General features: G+C 37.3%; 1 protein-coding gene across 2 annotated transcripts in view; it reads right to left on the bottom strand.

The window, feature by feature from the left end:
* Window positions 1–15,769: 15,769 nt before the first annotated feature.
* The window catches only part of Dnajc10 (DnaJ heat shock protein family (Hsp40) member C10), a 43,895-nt gene continuing 32,558 nt past the window's right edge, over window positions 15,770–27,106 (bottom strand). For both annotated transcript variants that reach the window (XM_042688293.1, XM_042688294.1), the window contains exons 20-23: window positions 26,627–26,774; window positions 22,635–22,754; window positions 19,970–20,074; window positions 15,770–17,198 (exon numbers count right to left, since the gene is read on the bottom strand). In XM_042688293.1, coding sequence (XP_042544227.1) covers window positions 17,187–17,198; window positions 19,970–20,074; window positions 22,635–22,754; window positions 26,627–26,774 — 385 coding nt within the window. In that variant the 3' untranslated portion in view covers window positions 15,770–17,186. The remainder of the gene's footprint in view (window positions 17,199–19,969; window positions 20,075–22,634; window positions 22,755–26,626; window positions 26,775–27,106) is intronic.

Below are 27,106 nucleotides of genomic sequence, written 5' to 3' on the forward strand. Positions count from 1 at the left end.
TGGGGGGAGGATTCTAATGGTATAGCTCCTTTGAACAACGATCTTACAGTTTAACAAAATGAATACAAACAAGCTGGAAGTTGGGGTGTCAAGGGGGTGATGAGAGGGGTAAATGAGTGGAGAGAGGAAGGGTGAGAAAATACAGCCATAAGAATCAATGTTTAAATGTGAAAATGAAACTAGGAAAATTGAGGGGATAGGTAGAGTTTAACAAGATGGGGAGAATGATACAAGGGGTGACACTGATCAAGATGCACATACTCATAAACTGACATGCTGAAATGAAACCCCTCTGTGTACCTACGTAAAGGTAATCCAAAATGGGGGAAGGATGTAAGTATGTTCCTCACAGTGAAAGGAGTAGAAAAGATCAATAAAAAAAAAAACAGATGGGCAAATTAAAGAACAATGAGATGTTCTCTGAGCAGTATATTGGCATACATGACCACATGGACATGGTGTACAACACCAACTGAAGAAATAGGTGTGGCTCACACATGGTAGTTCAAGGCTAGTGCTCTATCACTTGAGCCATAGCTCCACTTCAAGCTTGTTGGTAGTTAATCAGACATAGCATCTCATGGACTTTTCTGCCTAGGCTGGCTTGGAACCATGACCCTCAAGTCTTAAGGTCCTGTGTAGCTAGGATTTCAGGCATGAGTCATCAGCCCCTGGCTTAGATTCTACTTTTATGTAATTAGCTACTATATGCATTTGAGAAATGTGTGTTTACCAGATATTCATAAAAACTCTGTAATGGAAAATAAAAGAGAAGGTAAATGTCCAGTAATACATATTTTGACAAATCATAGTAGCCTCATATTATAAAATATTACTAGAATATTACAAAGCAGTTAAAATCTATTTGTACAGTTGTTTCTAAGCCACTAATCTCTAAAATCTCTAAGCTATCTTGTTAGATTAAATTGAATTTACAAAATAATATATTTATGTAGTATGATTTCGAGGCTATTAATATTGATAGTTGCATATGTAAGGATTCATTTCTATATTTGTAGTGAGAATCGAGAGAGATTCTCAGGTTTTACTTTGGAGCTTCTGTCTGAATTTTACAAGTAGTCTGTGTTCATGTGTGGACTTAGAAACTTAAAAACTGGGGAAGAGGAATGTGTGAGACCAGAAAAATTCAATTTTTTAAAACATAAACCTGCCCTCACCAATAATTGGACCGTACCATGTATACCAACTACACTCCAGTTCTGTGTTTTGTACCTCTAACTTGGGGCATTAATGGCTTATCTAAGGATTTTTCTATATAATGTTTATAAATCTTTATATAACTCTTTCTACATCTTTTTTCTAAATCTTTATACCTTATATCTGGGGCATGACAAGAATTTTGAGTTATTTCTAGCTTCCCTACATACATAACCCCCAAGAGAAAACATTAAGAGGAGTGATGGAAGCCAGGAATGATGGACCTATAATCTCAGCTACAAGGAAGGTGATACAAAAGGAACTCAAGTTCCAGGCCAGACTGGGCCACACAGAGACCCCACTGCAAAAAGCAAACACAAATAAACAAACAAAAGCAATACTGGATTCTACCACATAATACAGCGTCAGAGTAAAAAAAGACTACACAATAAAGAATATGGAAGTTAAGTGAAATTCTGGGCAGTAGCTTAGGACTCAAAAGAATATGTGTTCCAGGCACTGGTGGCTCACGCCTTGAGGCTGAGATTTGAGGATAGCGATTCAAAGCTAGCCTGGGTAGGAAAATCCGTGAGACTCTTCAATAAACCACCAGAAAACCAGAAGTGGTGCAGTGGCTCAAGCGGTAGAGAACTGGCCTTGAGTTGAAGAGCTGAGGGACAGTGCCCAGGCCCAGAGTTCAAGTCCCACGACTGACAAAAAATAAAAGTGTGTGTGTGTGTGTGTGTGTGTGTGTGCACACGCGCACATGGGGGTGCAGACTAGAATCCATGTGGATCAATCATATTAATTATATGATTATTTACTGTTGTGTCTACAGTGACATTCATGCTATGTAGACCATGAATGCTTGCTCAATAAGCAGTATTCAAAATTCTAAAAATTACCTTACATGTTGAATAATGTACAAAATACCCTTAAAGAGCTTTTGTGGGAGGATACTGTCTAGTTTCTATAAGTACAAGTTTTTATGCAGAAATACTACTAAGTGAACAACACTGAGATCTTGAGCCAGAGAGGGAGAGCGTGTGTTTAGTACAGAAAAGATTTCTCTCACATCCTCCTCACAAAGCTGGGACAACTGGTCATTTAAGGCCACTTTCTTGGGAACAGCAGAGGTGGCATTAGGAAGGTGCTGTGCCCTGATCTTCAGGCAGATTCAGTTGATCTCCCCTGCTGAAGACAGTGGAACAGTTTAGTTTGACTTTGATGGTCTGTAGTCAACTCTTTCTGCTTGAGAATTCAGTTATTATTTCCTGCAGGAATAAGACACTAATTTACATCACTTTCCAGGCTTGAGAAGTGACTTGGCTCTTAGATTCCAAGGTTAGTGGAAGCAATGACAGGAAAATGAATTATTCCTGCTTTCTTCCTAGTGCCAGACAGCTCCATCTCCATCCTGTAACGTTCCTACCTCTCAGTAACCTAGTTTATGGAAAAACAGATGATAATCAGCTTTTCACTTGGGATTGTGTATAAATGTTAATATTATCTTATTAGAAAGTTATTTTGATTTTTTAAACTAAGGGTTACTAGAACAACTTTATTATGCAACACTCCAAACAGAGAACAGTGTTGTGAATCCCCAGGCCGGTGTTTCTCAGCTTCAGTAGTTGGTCTGCCAGAGCTTTACTCACAACACTGCCTGCTCCTGGACTTGCTCCACCCTGCCCTCTTCCCTTTCTCCATATTCTGGTCACTGGATTATTTAGAAGCAAATCCCAGATATTGTTAATATTAAAACACTTTCATTGGCACATTTAAAAACAGATTCTCCCCTCCCCCCCAATACTTGGTTAATATCCAGTGCTAGTTTCTAATTCTTTTGTTTGACCAAATCAAAATCCAGAGACCACATTTGGCTGATAGGACACAGTATTATTTTTCATTAATTTCTTTTCTAATCTATAGGTTACCTTTTTTCCTCTTGGTGTTCTGTAACATTCCCCCAATTATTTATGTAATGAATCTACATGACTATCTGGAAAAGTAGGTAGAAAAGACATTCCCCCTCCTCCTCTCCCCCCCCCCCACCCCCTCCTTAACACATTAATCAACATAGAGCACAGAGCAAGGAAGTAAGGATTTTTTCCCCTGAATTCAGGAAGTAGTTGGGTCATGGGACTAGAACAGAAAATCTAATTTTTTATACTTTTTGTTTTTACACAAAGACCGGAGTCTTATCTTATAAATTAATGCAATACTAAATGTAACAGACAATTCTGAGAATAAGCAATTTAACAGTACTATTTTTATAAAAAATTTTTTTTGTCAGTCCTAGGGCTTGAACTCTGGGCCTGAGCACTGTCTCTGAGCTCTTCAGCTCAAGGTCAGTGCTCTGCCACTTGAGCCACAGCACCACTTCCCATTCTCTGGTGAGTAATTGGAAATAAAAGTCTCATGGACTTTCCTTCCCCGGGCTGGTTTTGAACTGTAATCCTCAGATCTCACCTTCCTGAGTAGCTAGAATTACAGGTGTGAGCCACCGGTGCCCGGCTAAATGTTTAATTTCTTAATCCACAAAAACAATTTATGAAGGCACAGTTCCTCATGAACAGAAACTCTACTGAGCCCCAATGTACCCATCAGGCTTCTTTCTTCTTTTTTCTTTTTATTGTGAAGGTGATATACAGAAGGATTACAGATACATAAGTTAATGCAATGTTTCTTTTTGAACAGTGTCACCTCTACTCTCATTTTCTCCATTTTCCCCTCCTGGGCCTTCCTCCCACAAGTTGTGTAGTTCATTTTCAACGTGGTGTCTAGTGAGTATCACTACTGCAGTGTTCACCCTTTGTCCCACCATTTCTGTGCTCCCTCTTACTCTCTCAAATCAGATAAATTCATATGTAAGACAAAAGGTATAGAAATAAAAAACTGGGACAAGCTGGGCGCTGGTGGCTCATGCCTGTAATCCTAGCTACTCAGGAGGCTGAGATCTGAGGATCACGGTTCAAAGCCAGCCCGGGCAGGAAAGACTGTGAAACTCCTATCTCCAATAAACCACTAGAAAACCGGAAGTGGCGCTGTGGCTCAAGTGGTAGAGTGCTCGCCTTGAGCTGAAGAGCTGAGGGACAGCGCCCAGGCCCAGAGTTCAAGCCCCACAACTGACAAAAAAAAAAAAAAAAAAAACTGGGACAAAGGAGAGAAAGAAAAAAAAAGGAAAAAAACTCATTTCCATTTCTTGGAGTTCCTTTGATAAAAATGATTTTTTATGATCATGTGCATATAGCTATTGAGTCTTTGTGATCCTCTCCTAAGAACATCCTTCTTTGATCTCACTGTGTGAATGTTCAGAGTCTTGTATAATTTATTATGTCCAAGCATAACTTTTGTCTTTTACCATCCAGTGTGTTTATCTGTAGATTTATAGGGAAATCAAGTTTGAACAAATGATGGAAGTCATGTAACCTATTATGTTTCTTTGGGTCTGGCTTACTTCACTAGTTACAAATTTTCCCAGTCTTTTATTTCCTTATGAATTGTGCAATGTCATTCTTTCTGATGGAACTGTAGCATTCCACCATGTATATATACCACATCTTCTTGATCCATTTGTCCACTGAGGGGCTTCTTGCTTGATTTCATATCTTGGCTACGGTAAACAATGTTGCAATGAACACGGTTGTGCTGGTGGCTTTAGTGTGGCCTTGTTCTTGGTCTATTGGATAAATGCCTGAGAATGGAATTATTGAGTCATAGGGAAGCTCTGTGCTTAGTCTTTTGAGGAACCTCCATACTGCTTTCCAGAGTGGTTGAACAAGTTTACATTCCCAACAACCATGTAGTAGTATCCCCTTTTGGCCACGTTCCTGCCAGCATCTGCTATTATTAGTTTTCTTGATAATGGACATTCTAACTGGGATGAGGTAGAATCTCAATGTTGTTTTGATTTGCATTTCTTTTCTTTTTATTTTTGGGGGTCCAGTCGTGGGGCCTGATCTCTGGGCCTGGGTGCTGTCCCTCAGCTCTTCAGCTCAAGGCTAGCACTCTACCACTTGAGCCACAGCACCACTTCTGGCTTTTTTCTTTTGCTTATATGGTGCTGAGGAATCGAACCCAGGGCCTCAGGCATGCAAGGTAAGCGCTCTACCACCTTCCCAGCCCTTGATTTGCATTTCTTTTATGGCCAGAGATTGACCATTATTTCCTGTGTCTAGTGGCCATTCTTACTTCTTCAGAGAAGTCTCTTTTTAAGTCTTTAGACCATTTATTAATTGAGTTGTTTTTTCTTTGAGGCTTTATTTTTGGGGGATTTCATTTTTTTGAGCTCTAAGAGTTTTTTGTTTTAATTAATATTATTATTATTACTTTTTTTTAGATATAAGGCCCTTGTCTGATGCATAGTTAGTAAAGATCTCTCATTTGGTGTGTTTTCTATTTATCTTTTTAGCTATGTCCTCTGCCATGCAGCAACTCTTCAGTTTGATGCAATCCCATTTAGCCAGTCTTTTTTGATTTGCTGTGATTCTGGATCTTTACTTAGGAAGTTTTGACCCCTGCCTAGGAGCCCTAGTATTTCCCCTCCCTTCCTGTAATATTTTTCATGATATCTGATCAGACTGCTTTCTTTACAAGTCTAAAGAACTCTATGTGCCTCTGTGGTTTTCTTTTTTTAAAAATATATATTTTTTATTGTAAAGATACTGAACAGAGGGGTTACAGTTACATGAGCAAGGTAATGAGTCCATTTCCTATTGAGTATTGTTACTCCCTCCTTTGATTTTCCCCTACCATCCCTTTCCTCCCCACCTCCCCAACTCCTCCCTCTCCCTTCCCCCTGCAAAGTTGTAAAGTTCGTTTTCAACATAGTGTCTTGAACATCTCATTGTTACAATGGGTCATCCTGTATCCTTATTTCAGCAATTTTGTTATTTCCCTTCCTCTTATTCTTTTTTTAATTTATTTTTTGTTGTCAAGGTGATGTACCAAGGGAGGGTTTACAGTTACATAAGTAAGGTAATAAGTACATTTCTTGTCAAGCCCCTTCCCTCATTTTTCTTCTACGCCCCCCATACCCCCCACACGTTGTACAGATCATTTCCAATATATTGTCTTTGTGAATATCTCTGTTACATTGGTTCCCTCTTGTCCTTTGTCTCACCATTCTGTTGTTCACCTTTCCTTCCCTAATTCAGATAAACGCATATCCAATACCAGGGTACCAAATTTTGCATGGTAGGGCTGGGAAGTTGGCTCAGTGGTAGAGCACTTGCCTCTCATGCATGAAGCCCTGGGTTCAATTCTTCAGCACCATATAAGCAAAAAAAAAAAAAAAAAAAAAATCACGCAACCCCAAGTTCTGCATGTCAAAGGACATAGCTAGCAAGATCAATAGAAAGCCCCCACAGATTGGGAGAAGATTTTTCACTAACCATACAATAGACAAGGGCCTCATATCTAAAATATACTTAGAACTCAAAAAATTAATTCCTCAAAAACAAATCCTCAAAGAAACAACTGCCCCACTAATAAGTGGACTAAAGACTTAAAGGGAAATTTCTCTGAAGAGGAAATAAGAGTGGCCAATAGACACATGAAGAAATGCTCAACGTCTCTGGCCATAAAAGAAATACAAATCAAAACAATATTGAGATTCCACCTCACCCCAGTTAGAATGGCTATAATCAAGAAATCTAATAATGTTGGGCACTGGTGGCTCACACCTGTAATCCTAGCTATTCAGGAGCCTGAGATCTGAGGATCAAGGTCCACAGCCAGCCGGGGCAGGAAGGTCTGTGAGACTCTCATCTCCATTAAACCACCAGAAAACCGAAAGTGGCACAATGGCTCAATTGGTAGAGCGCTAGCCTTTAGCTGAAGAGCTGAGGGACAGTGCCTAGGCGCAGAGTTCAAACCCCACCACCGACAAAAAAAAAAATCTATTAACAACAGATACTGGAGGGGATGTGGCCAAAAGGGAACGCTACTACACTGTTGGTGGGAGGATAAACTTGTTCAAATACTCTGGAAAGCAGTATGGAGATTCCTCAAAAGACTCTATGACCCAGCAATCCCATTTCTGAGCATTTATCCAAATGACCATACTAACAGTTACCAGCCATAAAAAGGCCATACTAAAGTTACCAGCACTACTATGTCTATCACAACATTATTCACAATAGCTAAGATATGGAATCAATCCAGATTCGCTTGAGTAGATGAATGGATCAAGAAAATGTGGTATATACACACACACAATTTGTAATTCTATGTTTCCATCAGAAAGAATGATACTGCCCCATTTGTAAGGATATGGAAAGACTTGGACAAAAATCATATTAAGTGAAGTAAGCCAGACCCAAAGAATCATAGTATATGTCTAGGATAGTCCTAGCAGATGAGCAGAGTAGCTCAATAGCTATGTACATATGATCATATAAGATGATGTTAAGCGAAATGAACTCCAAGATATGGACACAAGAAGTTCTTCTTCATTGTTTTTAATGTACCATGTGATTTCTTATTTCGTGTGCTTTTCCCCCTATGGCATATACCCTGTTGTCACTGTATTTAATTTCAGTACCCTAGTATTGTTATTCTTTAATATTATTTATGCATCTGAGCATTTCTTATCCCATTAAATTGCAAATTTTAGAGACAAAGTAGCTATAATTTCTTTATAATATCTCAGTGATTACTATTCAGGATTATTTTAGTGCAAAAACAAAGGCAAACCAGGCCCGCTGATTCTTGGGCAGTAAGTAGTGAGGTAGAAGGGGCAATTTCCAGTGGAAATGAAATGTCTGCTTATTTTTCACTGCCACCTACTGGTGACTAATATTTCGAATTAAAATCCGAGACAAGCTTTTCAGAAAAAAAAACTAATAGAAGGGAAAAAAGTCTGAAGCTATGGAAGCTCCAAGTAAGTCCCTTTTGAAAAATGTGGTTGTTATCTTGGAAGGCAGAAAGATTGAATTTTACAATAGAAATAACATCCTGAAATGTTAACTATAATATCCATTACAATACATGAACATTTCAAAGGCTGCTAATTAAACTCACAGATCATCAGCTGATATTTTTGTTACTAGTTTTATGGGCCACATTATGGTAATTCAATGTTTAATGTGCAATAATTATAGAAATAAGCAAACCTCACTAGATACTATATTTTATGTGTTGGGTATTTTCTGCTCTTTCAGTTATTTTCAAATATTTAGTAGACTGTTGTTACCCTACTGTACTAAGGAAAAGCCCAAATTGACCCCTCACCGAGCTCTTTTTTGCTACCTCTTATCTTTCTTTCCGTCTTTCTTCTTCCTTGCTCTGGTGATCATACTTCGCTCCCTTCTGTGGGACTGCCTTACTAAGTTTCTACAAATGAGTGAAAAGATGTGTTATTTGTGTTTCTGTGTCTGGCCTATCTCAACACAATGAACTCCAATTCCAAGCATGTTGCTATAAATGACGATTCCATTCCTTTCTACAGTCAAAAAATATTCCCTTGTGTATGTACACACCAAATTTTCTTTATCCATTTATTCATTGATTGACAACTGGGTTAATGGTTAGCTGTTGTGAAGTATGTTACAATATGGGAATACAAATACCCATTATGATTTCATCATCCTTGAATGAAATTTTCCACTAGTGGAATTGCAGGTAAATTTTTTTAGATTTTTTTTTGAGCAATCTCTCATTTCCCAACATGCCTGCTCTAATTTAATTCCAAGTGGAAATACTTGCCAGTATTTGTTACTTCCTGTCTTTGAGATGATATTCTAACTGGGATGTATATTACATTGTAGCTTTGATTTACATGTCCTTATTAGTGAGATGGAAGATCTTAAATTTTTTGTACACTAGTTGGCAATCTATATGATTTAAGGAGGGTCTATTGTGATCTCTAACCCATTGTTTAATAGAATTTTGGTTCTTTATATTCTGGCTATGGAGGTCTACAAAGTGAAGCTTGCAAATATTACTCCTGTATGTTTTCTCCTTTGCTGTGAAAGCTTCTTTAATATAGTACTATGTGCCTATATTATTATTATTATTATTACATGTATCTTTCAGGTTTTGAAGTCGTTGCCTTTATCAGTATCTTGAATTATTTTGCTTTTGGCAATGTCATAGTCAAGTTTTGCATGTAGGTTTTAATGCATTTTTAGATAACTTTTGTGTATGGTGAGAGGAAGTGACTGATGTCTTTTGCATGTGCCTACATAATCTTGCTAGCACTGCTTATTAATGAGACTGTTTTCTATGTTCATGGCACCTTTCAAGTGGCTATGTGGGTATGGATTGATTGCAGTGTTTTTTCTTCTATTCTTTCAATCTATGCGTTGGGTTTAGTACTATAGTATTTAAATTATTAAATCTTATAGTTTATTTCTTTTTAAATATATATTTTATATTGTAAAGATACTGTACAGAGGGGTTACAGTTACATGAGCAAGGTAATGAGTCCATTTCCTATTGAGTATTGTTACCTCTTCCTTTGTTTTCCCCTACCATCCCTTTCCTCCCCAACTCCTTCTTTTCCTCTCTCCCCCCAAAGTTGTAAAGTTCATTTTCAACACAGTGTCTTGTATATCTCATTATTACAATGGGTCATCCTGTATCCTTATTTCAGCATTTTGTTATTTGCAGTTTATTTCAAAGTCAAGTATTGTGATTCTTCTAGCTCCCCTCCCATCCTCATCTCATGTCACTCGGGGTATTCTGGACTGGCTTTTTTTTCCTATTTGTGTGAAAAATGTATTGGTACTTTGATAAGACAGCTACACAATTTTAAGGCATAAAATAAGGAAGTTAGAATTGCCATAGATACATAGATACATTACCATAGATACATTAAAAGCAAATTATTTGAATAATCTAAAATTTAAATGTTCTTCTAGGTAATTACAAGACACATTGTTCACATGCTCTTAACCATGTGCTAAGTTTTGAACACAGTGGGCCTCTTGCTTCAAAGATAAGTTCAAATATTACATTTCTAATTTATGTAGAACTTACCAATACTATGAATTCTGACATTTACTTAATCTTTCTAGTAAAATAGTATTTCTTTCTTATATGTTGTATTTAAGTTGAGACAGACTAAATTAACTTTACAAAGTCCTAATATGGTGTCTTATATGATAGGTCTGTTGCTATACCAAGTTACTGAGTTTTGAGTTCTTTGATGAGTTGATAGAATGATTTATGAAGATATTAAAAAAATCACACCAGAACTCATCAAATACTGTTCTCAGTTTCTACAGTAAACAAAATAATACATTGATGTAAAACAAATATCACCTTTATAAATTATTAAAAACAACTTCCACTCCCATAAGAAAATACAGAGGAAAAGTTAAACAATAGGAAGCTGGGTCCTCAAAAGAAGAAAATGGCATCAACTTTACTTTACCCTCATAATTTTCACAACTAAAGGAGGGAAGATTTATAAATTAACTTTCTTCCTAAACACTTTAAATAATCAGTGAGTTGTTTTACCACTGTCTATTTTCAGTGGCTCCTGGAGTAGATGTACCTATGCATCAATGTATACACGATTATTTATTGCCTTGGCATGGTATGGTTTTTCTAATAATTTGAAACAGACACTGAGATAGATAGGGATCTTTGCTGGCCAATTGGCTTTAGTATTTTATTTATTTATTTATTTTACTTATTTATTGGGTCAGGTCATGGGGCCTGAACTCTGGGCCTGGGCGCTGTCCCTCAGCTCTTCAGCTCAAGGCTAGCGCTCTACCACTTGAGCCACAGTGCCACTTCCAGCTTTTTTCTTTTTGCTTATGTGGTGCTGAGGAATCAAACCCAGGGCTTCGTGCATACAAGGCAAGCGCTCTACCACTGAGCCACCTTCCCAGCCCCCGGCTTTAGTATTTTAATCATTTGGTAATGCAGCACTAAATTTAAATTTTGTAAGTTTTTTATTTCCTCTTTTTACTTTCCTTTTTTTATTATACAAATGTTTTTTTTAAAATAGATGTTTTCTAAGTTCATCCCTCCCTCAAATCAACACCTGCAATTCTTTAAAAAAGTTATTTTAACCTCCCAATGAAATATTCAGAATAGCTGCTGTTTAATGAAGAGTTCTGTATTAATGGTTAATTAACTAGTTGTTGACTTTCAGGATCATGGGCTACTTGGCAACGCATGACTAGTTCATGCAATGAAGGGGCTGCAACACAGATTTCCTGAATTCAGCACTGATGTGGGGCAGCTCACCATCAGCATTTGGACACAGTTCTGGTAAGTTGTGTTTCACAAAATATAACAAGCTATACAAAAGGGGACTGATAATACAAAAGAATCTAAGGGCAAATACAGTCCTAAGTACAAATAAGTTTTATGATCAACAACATGTTTATACACAGTATCCTAAGTTTTTGTTCCAATTTTTAGTATATGTGCTGCTGAAGCAAGCACCAGTAGCCTAAATTTTACTATGCTTACTAAACCTAAGCGTATTTACTTGGCTGTGTTTAAGAATTTTCAGTTTAGGTGTACAGAATGTCCATTAGACAGTCTATTTATCTTCAGAATTTTAACATTTATAGGTGTCATTTTAGATTCATTTAATCGTATTGTCATTTAATTGTATTGTCATGATGGAATGAGTACCCTTATTTGTTTGGTTTTGTTGGCAGATTTAAAAGATTAAACTAAATGTTATACAAAAATTTGTTAAAACATTTGGTTTAAAACTGCTATCTTCTCAGTGTGAAACAACATAGGGCATTTTTGGAAACTACTTCTAAGAAAGTTCTCACTTTGAGCAATAAGAACTATTTAGAATATGAACATTATTACTATTATTATTTTTGTCAGTCATGGAGCTTGAACTCCGGGCTTGGGTGCTGTCCCTGCACTCTTCAGCTCAAGGTGAGCGCTCTACCCCTTGAGCCACAGGGCACTTTTGGTTTTCTAGTGGTTTACTGGTGACAAGAGTCTCACGAACTTTCCTGCCTGGGCTGGCTTTGAACCGTGATCCTCAGGTCTCAGCCTCCTGAGTAGCTATGATTAGAGGTGTGAGCTACTGTGCCCGGCGAAAATTATTTTTAATTAATTTACTTTATTATAAAGGTGATGCACAGAGGTATTACAATTACATGAGTCAGGTAATGAGTACATTTCCTTTTGTACAGTGTCTTCCCTTCCCTCACTCTCTCCTAGTCCCTCCCTCCCATCTCCACCCATGAGTTGCATAGTTCACTTGCTTCTGTGTCCAGTGAGTTCCACTGTTACCTTTTCACCCTTCTTCCCTTGAGGGTTTTTTTTTTTTTTTTTTGGGTCCAGTCGTGGGGCTTGAACTCTGGGCCTGGGCGCTGTCCCTCAGCTCTTCAGCTCAAGGCTAGCGCTCTACCACTTGAGCCACAGCGCCACTTTGGCTTTTTTCTTTTTGCTTATGTGGTGCTGAGCAATCGAACCCAGGGCCTTATGCATGCAAGGCAAGCACTCTACCACTGAACCACCTTCCCAGCCCTTCCCCTTGAGTTCCGTACCTCTCCCATCTTCCTGTACACACTTGAATACACCATAAATTAAGAAGACAGAATCATCCTTTTAAGGAGTTTCCATATCTTGGAGTTTGTTTCCATTTACACATGTATATATAATTTAAATATGAAGAGGCACATACACACTGCACAATTGTGTCTCTCCTGAGTATGCTCTTTTGATTTCACTGTATATATCTAGAATCCTGTATAAATATCCCAGTGTCTTTTAGATCTAATTTCCATGTATCAGAGAGAACATGTGCCGTTTGTCTTTGAGCTTGGTGTAAGTCACTCATGATTTGTTTTAGTTTCACCCATCTCCCTGCAAATGACACTATTTTATTCTTTTTAATGGCTGTGTAAAATTCTACTCTGTACAGGTATGACTTTTTGGATCCACTCATCTACTGTGGGGCATCTGGGTTGTTTCTGTATCTTGGCTATTGGGAATAGTGCGGCAATGAACATGGATTTGCAGGTGACTTTATCATATCCTCATAATATTCAGGGTAGATGCTCAGGAATGGTATGGCTGGGTCATAGGGAAGGCCTATGCTTATTTTTCTGAGGAACCTCCAGACTGCTGTCCAGGGTAGTTGTACTAGTTTACTTTCCCACCAACAGTGCAGTGGGGTTCCTTTCCCATGTCCCCACCGACATTTGTTGTTTGAGTTCACAATGTTGACCAATCGAAATGGGGTGAAATGGAATCTCAGGGTTATTTTGATTTGCATTTCCTCATGTTTGTCATTTTTACCTCTTCTTAAGAGACCTCTCTCCTTAGCTCTTTTGCCCATTTAGTAATTGGTTAGCTTTGAGAAGGGTTAGTTTCTTGAGCTTCTTGTATATACTGGATATTAGGCCTTTGTCTGATGAATTACTTCTCCCACTCTGTTGTCTTTCTAGTTTAATAACAGAAACTTATTTTGATATAGTTCCTCTTGTCAAACCTCTCTCCTAACTGGTGTGCCTCTGGGACTTTTTTCAAGAAGTTTCTACCTATCAGTTCTAATGTTTCTCAAGTCTGAGGTTGAAGTCTTTGATCCACTTTGAATTAATGTTAGTGCCTGCTGACAAGTGGAAATTCACTTTCAGTTGTCTGCATATGGATGCTGTTTTTCCACCACCAACTACTGAAGAAGCTAATCCTCTCCCCACCTCCCCCCGCCGTATGTCTTTGGCTCCCTTGTCAAATGTCAGTTATCTGTAAATGTATGGTTTTATTTCTAGGTTTTCTAACTGTTCCATGGATCTTTGGGTCTATTTTTGTGCCAATACCAAGCTGTTTGTGTTATTTACATATAGCTCTGTAGTAGAGTTTGAGATCTGGTATTATTTTTTTGTTGCCTAGAATTGCTTTGGCAATTCTAGGTCTTTTGTTGTTCTACATGGATTTTTTGATCCTGTATCTTGGTAAAGAGTATCACTGGGGTTTTGATAGGGATTGCACTGAAGTTGTCTATTCATTTAAAAAAAAAAAATCAGTATGGTCATTTTCACATTCTATATACCCATGAACATGAAAGGCCTATTTCCTGGTGTCCTTTTTCTTTCTTCAGATTTTTATAGTTTTCACTATAAAGGTCTTCCTATGTTTTTGGGTAGGATTATTCTATTTTTTTTTCCCTGAGGCTATTGCATGATTTCCCTTTCTGCTTGCTTGTTGCTGGAGTACAGAAAGGCTACTGATTTTTGTGGGTTAATTTTGTATCCTGCTACTTTGCCAAAGTGGTCGATCAGCTCTAGGAGCTTCGGCCTGGAGGCTTTCGGGCCCGTTAGGTATAAGATGTCATCTGCACATAGGAATAGCATTACTTCTTCCCCTATGTGAACCCCTTTTATGTCCTTTACTTGCCTTTTCTTCTGGCTAGTAATTCCAGAACTACAGAATGTGAAAATTATTACATGACAATAATTTCATTTTTTTTAACCTCATACTTAAAGCTTTTTTTTTTTTTTTTTGGTGTGGGTACTAAGGCCTGAACTCAGGTCAGGGCCTGGGCACTGTTCTTGACCGTTTCTTTTGCTCAAGGCTAGCACTGTACCACTTGAGTGGTTAGGAGATGAGAATCTCATGGACTTTCCTATCTAGACCAACTTCAAACTGTAACCCTCAGATCTCAGCCTCTTGAGAAGCTAGGATTACAAGTATGAGCTACCCTGATATTTTTCAACCAATAAAAAGATATGAAAAGTTAAAAGATATGGGAAGTTAAACATCATTACTCAAAACACAAGCTCCAAATGGTTTTGTATAACTATACACTTTAAATCTACCAATATTTCAAGGTTGATGGCCTCATAGACTTTGGTTATTAGGACTGGTGCCATGTTAGATCAGCTTGTGTAACATGGTATTAGTGAACCAGACTTTAACCCTGGTGCTTCTTAGAGGAGCTAAACTGAACCAACACAGCCAGTAAAAGTCTCAAGCTGCTAGCCACTTTAGAAAGACCTTGATGTATGTAATTTTACGATACAGTCACCGAACCTGATTCCAAGGTGGCTTCATGGTTGATTCTGAGGATGCCTAAGTCAAGCTGTTTAAGATGCTACTTACTGCCTAAAATGTTTCTCAGCTAGCATAGGAAGAAACATTATAGGTAGTACAAGTACCTGTACTTTTGAGTTCAGTGATAGAGCCATGAATGACAGGTATTTGAGCAATGGAGGCCATGCCTTAGATTCCTGTGCACATGTCTCAGTGTACAGTACTGTGGTGTGTATGTTATCAGTATATTAACTCAGAGCACGCTTACTCAACAAGACTTCTTTAGGCATTCCATTTGGGGTTTTTTGTACACACAAGCCAATTATAAAGGAATTCTAGGCTTATTCTTAGACTTTAAAATTTTAATAAATAAAAAGTTCTTGTCATTATGAATCATAATTCAAGCAATTGGTTACATTAAGGTTAGAAGATGTGACTACTCCATATATATATATATATATAAAGTAGATAAGGGAGTTAAAGATTTAGAGAAAAATATGGGAAAGAATTTCTACAGCTAGAGCTGAAAATGAGAAGTCTATTATTTTTTGTATAGCTTATAGCTATAAATACTTTGTGAGGAAATATGAGGGAGCAGGTTAAGTGATAAGCAAAACTCTTCCAGAAACAATAAACCATGATCTTAGATTTTTGAAAAATTGAGTTTTTTTTATTCTTTTAACTCATTTGATCAACTGCAATTTTATCACTCTGAATTATAACTGAACTCCAAGCTACTCAGTTTTCTTAAAATGAAAGGAAAAATTTATGATTTGAGTCAGAAATCAGAAACTAAAAGATCCCATTCTAGATTTATATACTTAATTTTCTTATAAAAATAACTTTAATTATGTGTCAACATTTATCTGAAAAAGGCAGTCTTTGACAGTAAACGAATAACTGGAATAATTAACAGTATCATTTTCAGCAACATTAAAATGAATCTAAAATATTTTTCCTACTTGAATAATGAATAGATTGCACAGGATTGATAAACCATACAATTCAATGTAAATAAATGATTCAAATCAAAGAGAAAACTCAGAAGACAATTATGTAAGTAACAGAAAGGAAATCAACCATCACTGCAAAAAGAAAAGAACACATTTTTTTAACATACTTAACAGAAGAGGGATACTACTCAATGCTAACTTAACTGCTTTAAAGGCTTTCCCTGGATGATATAGTAGTCTATAGAAATTTTACACTTACTGTTAAAAAAAATTCTAGAAAAATTAAGGTTATCTCTTCAACTTTTAAAAGAAAATGAAGGTCAGGCACTGGTGGCTCATGCCTGTAAGCCTAGTTACTCAGGAAGCTGAGATCTGAGGATTGTGGTTCAAAGGTTGCCAGGGTAGACAAATTGGAGACCCCAGCAAAAAGCTGGAAGTGGAACTGTGGCTCAAATGCTCACGTGGTAGAGCACTGGGTCTTGAGCAAAAAGCTAAGTGATAGTGTCCAAGCCTCAGTACTGCAAACACACACACACACAACACACACACACACACACCAACAATAATAATGAAGAATCTCTTTACTATATTATAGTATGAAAACAGAGTTTTGCCACATTGTGAGTGTATTTCAATAAGGTAGATGGTCAAAGATAGAATTCTTATGCCAATAGGTGGCTGAACCAGGTCAGTCACAAAACTAGAAGTTAAAAAAAAAAAAAAAAGAAGAGCAGAGCAGACCACATTTTTTTTGTAGGGCTAGAAGACACACAGACACTCATTCCAGGGCTCAGCAATGTAGGCCCATCTACTGAATCTGGCCTGTGTGGAACACTTTTGATGGCCCTGAGCTAAGAATGCCTGTAATGATTTTATTAACGTTAAAAAAAAACTAAAGCCTAAAATATTCGGGATCTTGTCTTCACACAATACATTTGCTGATTCTTCATTTATACCAATATTGTATGGAGTAGTTTGAACAGTGCAATTACAATCCAAAATATGTTCATTTATTTTCACCACAAATGTACTTAGCATTCTCAAAAGGTATCTTTTCTGGTGTTACTGTTTGGATTTTTTTCTTTCCAACTTTCTTCTTCAATGCCATCAAAGTTCATCCTATATTTGTAATGTAAAGGTAATTGAAAGAAAAAAGAAAGATGACTTTACATTGATTAAAAATGGAATAAAACATAAACTAGACAATGTTTTATCATTTCAAAATACTCAATGTTCTTATTTAATGGACTAGGACATAAAACACACCTTGGCTCATTGTAACAATGGGAAAGAATGAAAAACCTCTGCCCACAGAAGATATTATGAATTATAGGTTTACATGTTTTCTAAATCACATTTGTACATACTTAATTCAATATGATATTCTGGGCTATGCCTATTTAAAAATTATATATATGTCTATATATCTGTGGTCATGAGGCTTGAAGTCAGGGCCAGGGCATTGTCCCTGAGCTTTATTTGCTCAAGGCTAGCACTCTACTACTCTGAGCCACAGCCCCACATCTGGTTTTCTGATGGTTAATTGGAGGTAAGAGTCTCATGGACTTTCCTGCCCCGGCTGGCTTTTGAACCATGATCTCAGCCTCCTGAGTAGCCAGGATTACAGGCATGAGCCATGGTGGGCACCTGGTTAATTTCAAATATATATATCTCTATATATCTATCTATAAATATATGTATACTATATATACACACAAATAAATACATATACATATTTATTTATTTTGTCAGTTGTGGGGCTTGAACTCAGGGTCTAGGTGCTGTCCCTGAGTTATTTTTTCTCAAGACTAGTGCTCTACCCCTTTTGAGCCACAGCACCAGAATCTCACAGATGTTCCTGCCCAGGGTGGCTTTGAACCACAATCTTCAGATCTCATCCTCCTAAGTAACTAGGATTACAGGTGTGAACCACGAGCAATCAGCTCAAATATTTATCTTGAGAGAAATATCATATATTTAATATTAGAAAAACATGTTTGTTTAGTAAATCAAGATATACAACTCATAGTATTTCTTATCTTTTAGATTTAGTTAAAATATTCAAGAAGCAGTCTGTAGGGCTTTCTCTATTGGGATCTGCAGTTCTGAGCTGGATTATAGCAGAACTTGTATTCTGAAGTGATTCTATCAAGTCAGATTTCTCCAGCTAACTCCCCATAGGTTGTCATGTTCTTTTCTTCCTTTGCCTTAGCAGGAAAGAAGCCAAGACTGCATCAAATTCCACTCAAAAAGCACTCCAACTTTCATGGACTTTTTTTTTTTTTTTTTGGTCTGGTCATGGGGCCTGAACTCTGAGTTTGGGCGCTGCCCCTCAGCTCTTCAGCTCAAGGCTAGTGCTCTACCACTTGAGCCACAGCGCCACTTCCAGCTTTTCCTTTTTGCTTATGTGGTACTGAGGAATCAAACCCAGGGTCTCATGCATGCAAGGCGAGTGCTCTACCACTGAGCCACCTTCCCAGCCCTCATGGACTCTTTTGACTTTTTTTTTTGTTGGTCGTGGGGCTTGAACTCTGGGCTTCAGCTGCTCAAAGCGAGCGCTCTACTGCTTGAGCTACAGTGTCACTTCTGGTTTTCTAGTGGTTTGCTGGAGATAAGAGTCTCCCGGACTTTCCTGCCTGGACAGGCTTTTAACCGTGATCCTCAGATCTCAGCCTCCTTAGTAGCTAGGATTACAGGCGTGAGCCACCAGTGCCCAGCTTCTTTTGACTATTTTTAAGTATGTCCTAGAGTGACACTGATTTAATAGAGAAAAAAAAAGAATTGCTTGTTGAAGAGTAACAAGAGGCTGAATTGTTGCTTAATAGATGTAAAATTTCAAGGAGGCTCCAAATGATTATGGATTTAATTATGGGTTCTGACTATATCAAGAACAAAAGAAAGATTTTCTGTCTGCACAGGCTTAAGTTCTAGAATAGCTATTTGTATTAATTCAATGTTCTTTCTATACACATCTGAACATTTTAATAGTTAATGGCCATAAATCATCACTTTAAATAGCTTTATTATACATTTCACATGCTACAAAAAATCTCCATAATATAGTGGGGTTTGGTAGAGTTGTATAGCTATCATCAAAACTTTTTTCCCCCATGTTCCAAAGAATTCTTTTTTTTCCTAACAGCAAAACATTCATATTTCTCCTCTTTTCCACCTTACCCAAGGGAACCACTCTAAATTTTCTGTCTCTATGGATTAGTCTATTCAGAATATTCCACACAAATAAACCCTCAAATATGTGGCAATTTGTGAGTGGCTTCATTTACTCCAAGGCTCATCACGACCTAGCATATTCATCCTCTTTGGGGGGCTGGAAAATATGCCAGTGTATAGCTGTATCACATTTTGTTTATTCATCTAGTGATTGGAGGACATTGCGTTTTGACTTTTTGCTATTAAATTAAACCATTATGGACATTTGTATATCAGTTTGTTTTTTGTTTTTGTTTTTTTTTGGGTCTGGTCGTGGGGCCTGAACTCTGGGCCTGGGCGCTGTCCCTCAGCTCTTCAGCTCAAGGATAGAGCTCTACCACTTGAGCCACAGTGTCACTTCCGGCTTTTTTCTTTTTGCTTATGTGGTGCTAAGGAATTGAACCCAGGGCCTCAGGCATGCAAGGCAAGCGCTCTACCACTGAGCCACCTTCCCAGCCCCTTGTATATAATTTTTTGTAGGTACCTTATCATTACTATTTGCTAAATGATTTTACTTGTACAAATTTCTCAGCATTTTATTGTCTAGAGGCCAGTATCTTGTCAAATTTCCCATAAGAGAAATTTCTCTATTTTCTGAATCTTCATTTTACATGCATGGAACACACGCTATAAGAATTTTGTTAACTTTTGACAAAAGTATTTCTAGGTTTAACTCTCACCTTATTTCTCTTTCCTTGACTCTGGAGAGATTCCAATTTTCCATCAATGAAGGAAGCAATTGTTTTTGCATCTCTGGCATTTATCTGCTCTTCTCTAATACTTTTCTAGATGGAAACAATGTTGTTTTTAAAGTACTCATTAGGACATGACACTTCCATAAAACTGGTTAAACTTCTGTTTCAAAATTCTAAGTATTTGAAATCCACTTTTTTTTTTCAAGGAAAAAATTCTACAGAAGCACCGTTAACCAGTATCTGAAGCAAATACTCTTTAAGAGTGTTATGAGAACATAAAATAATTTTTGAGAAAAATTTATAAATTGTACATGAAGAGATGTCTGAAATAATCATTCTAATCTAATACAACCATAAGCACTGACAGAATCTCACTCAGCCAGATGGAAAGCAATGCAATCTTCCAGTGTTCATCTGCTCACAGCAGAAGGTAAAAAAGCAGAAGCAGGTCAATGTGTCTAGTTTTGCTGATCTTCTAAATGGAGCTACTGGTTCCCTTTCCTTTTATGAACCCCAAAGTTTAGATTGTGTGCAAAGATTTTGTTCTTGTGTGCAATAACCCACTTTATTTGCACTTCTGTTTATTCTAACCTTTATTTTGCTTTGGCCAGCCTGTCTGGCATGGTCTTCTGGATCACTTGTCTTCCAACTGGGGCAGACACTTAACTCTGTCTGTCCTATGGACCCCTCTGGAAACAATAACGTAATCTTTTTAAAAGGTTCCATGTATGGACTGATGAACTTTGTGAAGGCTCATTATATTAATACTTTCAGATTTTCATTTCACATGAATGTTAGCCATTTCTCAGTTATTTTGAAAACTGAAAACAGCCCCCCTCCTTTTTTTTGTTAAACACAGGATCTTTGCTGTGTATCTGACAATCAATGGCTGCCTCAGCCTCCCAAGTGCAGGGATTACAGACATGTGTCATTTTGACCAGTAAAATAGAGCTGTAGTAATCAAAGGGACTGAAGATGAACTTCACACTGTTCTGTAAGCTTCAGACTGTTAAGATAGAGATAACTTATTGACAAATCAGAAACCTTCACTGAAAAACCTAGAAAAATTCTAGAGTTTTGAAATTCATCACTTAATTTCTTTAGCTATATCAAAATGTATTAGAGCTACCAATAAATATCAGGTTAAGGCCTGATACTCTCCCTCAAGAAGGAAAAAAGTTCAGAATTACTTTCAATATTTAACCATAAAGTGTGAACATATGACAATTACTTGTTAGCTTATCACAGGTGTTCCCTTAAAGAAACAAGCTCATCTTTTTCAGTAGCAGAGTTCTGAATAAAAATGCTCAAAGGCAATATTACTCTAGATTCTAGCATATTATTAGAAGGCATTCTTAGTATCCTAACAATTTTCTATCGTTCCTACTCTGTGTGTGTGTGTGTGTGTGTGTGTGTGTGGGTGTGTGTGTGTGTGTGTGGGTGGGTGTGTGGGTGTGTTGGTACTATGGCTTGAACTCAAGGCCTTGTGTCTTACTTGGCTTTTCCACTCAAGGCTGGTGCTCTTCCACTTGAGCTATACTTTCATTTCTGGCTTTCTGCAGGTTAACTGGAGGTAAGAGTGTTTTGGATTATATTATCTGCCTGGGCAGGCTTTGAACTAAGATCCTCAGAGCTCAGCCTCCTGAATAGCTAGGATTTCAGGTATAAGCTACAGGTACCTGGTGTTCTGTTCATATACATAGTTCAACTGGCAATATTAAGATTTAAGAGGTAAATATGTCATTAGCCTCAGTCCAGGAAGAATAATACCATTTATTTAAGAAGACTATTGAATTATGCCTTCTTGGCTAGACAAGTATTCTACCACTGAGCTATATCCTCATTCATTTATTTCTTACAAACAAATTTTAAGAAATTGAGTCTTTGATCCTGTCTCAAAATTCTTGTTGAACTGATGCTATATTTTGTTAAAACATTTTAATTCTTTTGCTTGAGAAGCCAGCAAAAGTCATGAGTTTTTTTCAGGTACTAATTATATATGCTAAGAGATAGCTTTTGTATCAAATATCTGAGGTTGCTACTTGCATTTTTTGAAGACGATTGGTAGATTTTCCCTTTGGTAAAGTCTCCATTACATCAAGTGACTTTTAACTTTTATTTTGTAACCTTAAACCCCTGGTAAACATTCTTTAAGATAAATGCTAAGTTACTGAGACTATTTTAAAAGCATTATAAAAATATTTTCTTAAAATTTTCCTTTATGGGAAGGGGTATTTAAAACATAATATATATTCATTCTATAAAAAGTAGGAAATATAAACTAAACAGAATACTATTATCTTGGATTCTACTACACGATAATTGCCTGCCTACAAATATTTTGTTATGCCTCTTTCTATTCAAGAGTCCAAACACGAAAGCAACTGAAATCTCAACCATGAGACACAAAACTTTTTTTTGGCACAACTGGAGCCTGTGTTTGCCAGGTGGGTGGTTCTACCAGTGAGCCATGCCTCTAACCAGAAAACCTTTTGAAGATCACTTAGTATATACACAAATAGTTTGCTTTAATAATGTTCAGCAATACAAGAAAAGAACAAAAAGAGATGAAACTAGCAAAAGAGACTGGAAACAAATTTCCTGGGTTTGACTGGCTAAAGGAAAGAATGGAGAGAAAACACGTACATACCTTTGTTCTGTCATACTGATAAAGCTTAACCGTTGGATAAGCTCTGATGCCAGCTTTCTGGCATGTTTGGGCATAAGCCTGACAGTCTACTTTCCCAGCTTTCACTTTTCCTTTAGTCATCTGAAAAAAGAAAAATGTTTTGCCATTTTCTTTTTGTATAAATTTGACAACTGTAAAAAATTAATACAAAATACTTCAAAATTTTTGTTTCAGGACTTGTATTTTTGCAGTTTTAATACTTCCCATTCAAGAAAAGTAACTGCAAATCTGTGCCTACCTTCATGATCCTTGAAGATTCCCACTACCACTTTTCTAACAGCAAACAAAATTTCCTTTTCCTTATCAAGAAAACTAAGAAACCTGCCTGACCCAGAACTATCTTGCCTTCTCCCTTCAGTTCCCATCTGTTTCTGCCTTTATTCCTTTTCCTTCCTTCCCTCCCTCGCCCTTTTCCTGTCCAGTCTCATGTACTGAGGCAGTATTCTTTGTCTAGTGCCAGGCTGATCACTCTCTCAATGACTCCTTTAGCTACCAGTATGCACACAATGCAGTCTCATCCCTCATGTTGTTCTTTTTTTTTTTTTAAGATTTTTTTTTCTTTTTTTTTATTGTGAAAATACTGTACAGAGGGGTTACAATTACATGGGCAAGATAATGAGTACATTTCTTATCAAGCATTATAGCCTTCTCCTTTGTTTCCCCTTCCCATGTTGTTTTAAGACAGTCTTAGAAGATTTTGTCATCATCTACCTATGTGACATTTTTGTCTGGTTTCTGTTCTAACTGTTTTAAGTTCATTAGTGATCTCTAGTTGACAAAAGTGAATGGACATATTTTGGTTTTCTTGGCACCTGATACTGCTGCTGTCCATGCTTGTCTCTCTCTTCATTATTCCCTCTTACTGTTTTCTAGCATGGAGATGCAACATGGGGACCTACTTTCTTTTCCTTTCTCTTCTTCCTCCTCCTCCCCCTCCTCTTCCTTCTTCTTGTCAGTTGTGGGGCTTGAACTCTGGGCCTGGGCACTGTCCCTCAGCTCTTCAGCTCAAGGTTAACACTCTACCATTTGAGCTGCAACACCACTTCCAGTTTTCTGAGTGGTTTATTGGAGATAAGAGTGTCACGGATTTGCCTGCCTGGGCTGGCTGTGGAACTCAATCCTCAGATCTCAACCTCTTGAGTAGCTAGAATTACACCAGCACCTGGCAGGGGACCCCGTTCTTTACTTCCAAGTTACAATATCCAGTCAGAGTCCCATCTTTGGGCAATAATCTTCTCAACGTGAACAGTCTATCAGTAACATTATATTTACCATTCAATTTCTCCCCTTGATTTCATACTATGCATTGGCTTGTCTTTTGTGAATCCTTCATAAGCATCTAACACATAACCTGTCTAAAACTAACCCTGGCCCCTTAACACACTGTTCTTACTATGCCAGCAGCTCAAGCCAGCAAGTAGGGTTATTTTAGTTTTAATCTGTTGCTCATCATAGACAAACATCAAATCCCATTTATTCTTTTATCTCTCTTGTATTTATCCCTTTATTTCTACATGCACTGCCTAATCCTGGTTCAAGTTATCCTCCCTAATGTCAGGACAATTAAAATGACTCCAGTTGGATTCATGTGGCTATTATGGTATATAGCAAGCTGATTAATCTATCATAGGGCACTCTCAAAGCCACAGGAATAAGCATAGATGCAGAATAGATGAAGGTTAGAGAAATCAAGAAATGTGATTTTAAGTAAGTTTCTGTGTCATTTACAAAATGTTGATAAAGTTCATTCATGATTTTAATTATAAATTGCTTTTGGGACTATGTTCTTGTTGCCTCTGGTCAGTCTATTATTGTGATCTTTCAAAAAATGCAAAGGAGCCTTGCCATATAAACAGTTCTTCTCTAATGCCTATAGACTACATTCTGAAGAGTACTCCTAACTATGTTGTAATTACAGACTCAAGTTTTTTGTGGAACTTTTTGTTTCCTCTTACTATGAGTCTTCCATTCCTCTCCTTATGTTCTGGCTTTGTTCTGATTTAATTCTAGCAACTATCTTGTTATATTGTGTTTTTATTTGCAATATATCTTTTTACTAGTTTTAAAAACTCAAATATTCTGCCTTTAAACTTTGTAGTCCCAGTTTCTAGAATAATACCTTTTGCTTGGATTAACAGAATGAATGGTTCTTCTCATATTTAATATTTTTCTGCTATATTCCAGACATAGCTGCATTATAAAGTTTATAACTTAGTTTACAGTATGTGATGGATAAGGGAGTAAAATATTTTTTTTTAGATTTGATAAAAAGGAAGCATAAGAAAAGATCAAACAATAAAAAAGAATAACCTCCTATTTGAAGGACCAGTCAGTAACTAAAAATAATCTTTTATAGCTTATACAGCTTAAAAAAATCCTGCTGAAAAATATTTCTCTGGCTTAGGATACTAAGTTTTTATTTGGACTGGTACTTACATTCGTATTCTATGTGTTGCATATACCAATGGCAAGAGTCCCTGAGGTCCACAGAAAAGAAAGCTATAAACGTGGGTTAGATTATTAGGATTGTTCCACAGAAGGAAACTATGAAACTCATGGAGTGAGGATATTTAGTCCAACTATGTAAACATTTGCTGATTTAGGAACTAGGAATACTAGGAATAGGAAGGCATGGACTTTAGCCCTCAAGAATCTGTCTTATGGAAAAGACATATGTATAAGAATAAGGTACATTTCATAGAATATCAAGGTGACACTGACTAAATGACTAAATGAGAAGGGCACAGGGCAAAGAAGCAGTGTTCGATAAGGAGAAAAAAAATCCAGATGACAAAGCCAGGCACTGGTGGCTCACGCCTGTAATCCTAGCTACTCAGGAGGCTGAGATCTGAGGATCACAGTTCAAAGCCAGCCTGAGCAGGAAAAGTAATGAGAATCTTATCTCCAATAAACTACCAGAAAACTGGAAGTGGTGCTATGGCTCAAGTGTTAGAGCTCTTGCCTTGAGCTGAATAGTCAGGGACAGTGCCCAGGCCCAGAGATAAAGCCTCATGACTGACAAAAAAAAAAAAAAAATCTAAATGACAAAGGTTAAGGCAGAATATTTTAGAGACAGGAAGCAGCACATATATAAGGATACATGTTCAGAGAATCTGGATTATTTTGTTGTCACTAAAGGGTAAGGTGTGAGGTGAGAAAAAGATAAAAAGGAAGAAGAGTCAGATCAGAGATCTGAAGTTAATAAACTCACATGAAGAAATCTGGTTAGTAACAAAGGAAAGAAGTATTTTAGAAAGATCACTAGGGCAGCATTGAAGACAGGAGACTGACAATAGGGAAACTGTAGAGAGATATCATGAAGCCTATAATAAAGAGATAGCAGTGATATGAAAAGATACTAGATATCACTGACAGGATCGATTTATTGGTTGGCTGACAGACACCAGAGTATCACTAGTGGGAAAATAAAACAGAAGACAAGAGGGAGATGAAATGTTTATCATTTTTAGGGCTAGGGAGATAAGATTGTTAACCAAGATAGAAATAATGTTAGCTAAACACTTAAATTAAGAAGGAAATTACTAATAGTCATTGCAATGAAATACAGCTTTTTAGCCAGGCGCTGGTGGCTCACGCCTGTAATCCTAGCTACTCAGGAGGCTGAGATCTGAGGATCGTGGTTCAAAGCCAGCCTGGGCAGGAAAGTCCGTGAGACTCTTATCTCCAATAAACCACTAGAAAACCGGAAGTGGGGCTGTGGCTCAAGCGGTAGAGTGCTTGTCTTGAGCTGAAGAGTGCAGGGACAGCGCACAAGCCTAGAGTTCAAGCCCCACGATCGACCAAAAAAAAAAAAAAAAGGAAAAGAAATACGGCTTTTAAAAAAATTATCAGAAAATTTGCATAATTGAGTATTCTTAAAATGTTTTATCCAAATCTTAAAAACACCTCATTTACACCTCATTACACCTTATTTAAGTGGGAATACAACTTACCCTAGCTAAGAGCTCAAATTCTGGAGCAAAATTTTGGCAAGGTCCACACCAAGGAGCATAGAAATCAATCACCCAATGATTCTTCCCATGTAAAACTTTTTCAGTAAAAGTCTGAGGTGTTAAATCTATGGACACTTGAGGTAAAAATCTGTGGCAAAGGAATAAAGTAAAATTAAAACAAAGCAAAAAGTAATAATATTGCGATATTTTCCAAGTTAAAAATTATTTCAAAGAATAGCAATGTAAGCCGAGCCCCTGAGGCTCATGCCTGTAATCCTAGCTACTCAGGAGGGCTGAGATCTGAGGACTGGTTCAAAACCAGCCAGGGCAGGAAAGTCTATGAGACTCTTAGCTCCAATAAACTACTCAGAAAACAGGAAGTGATATAGTGGCTCAAGTGGTAGAGTGCCTGCCTTGAGCTGAAGAGCTGAGGGGCAGTGTTTAGGCCCAGAGTTCAAGCCCCAGGACCGACAAAAAAAA

The sequence above is a fragment of the Dipodomys spectabilis genome, unplaced genomic scaffold (genome assembly GCF_019054845.1).
Source record: "Dipodomys spectabilis isolate Male_0828 unplaced genomic scaffold, ASM1905484v1 ptg000115l, whole genome shotgun sequence".
NCBI lineage: Eukaryota > Metazoa > Chordata > Mammalia > Rodentia > Heteromyidae > Dipodomys > Dipodomys spectabilis.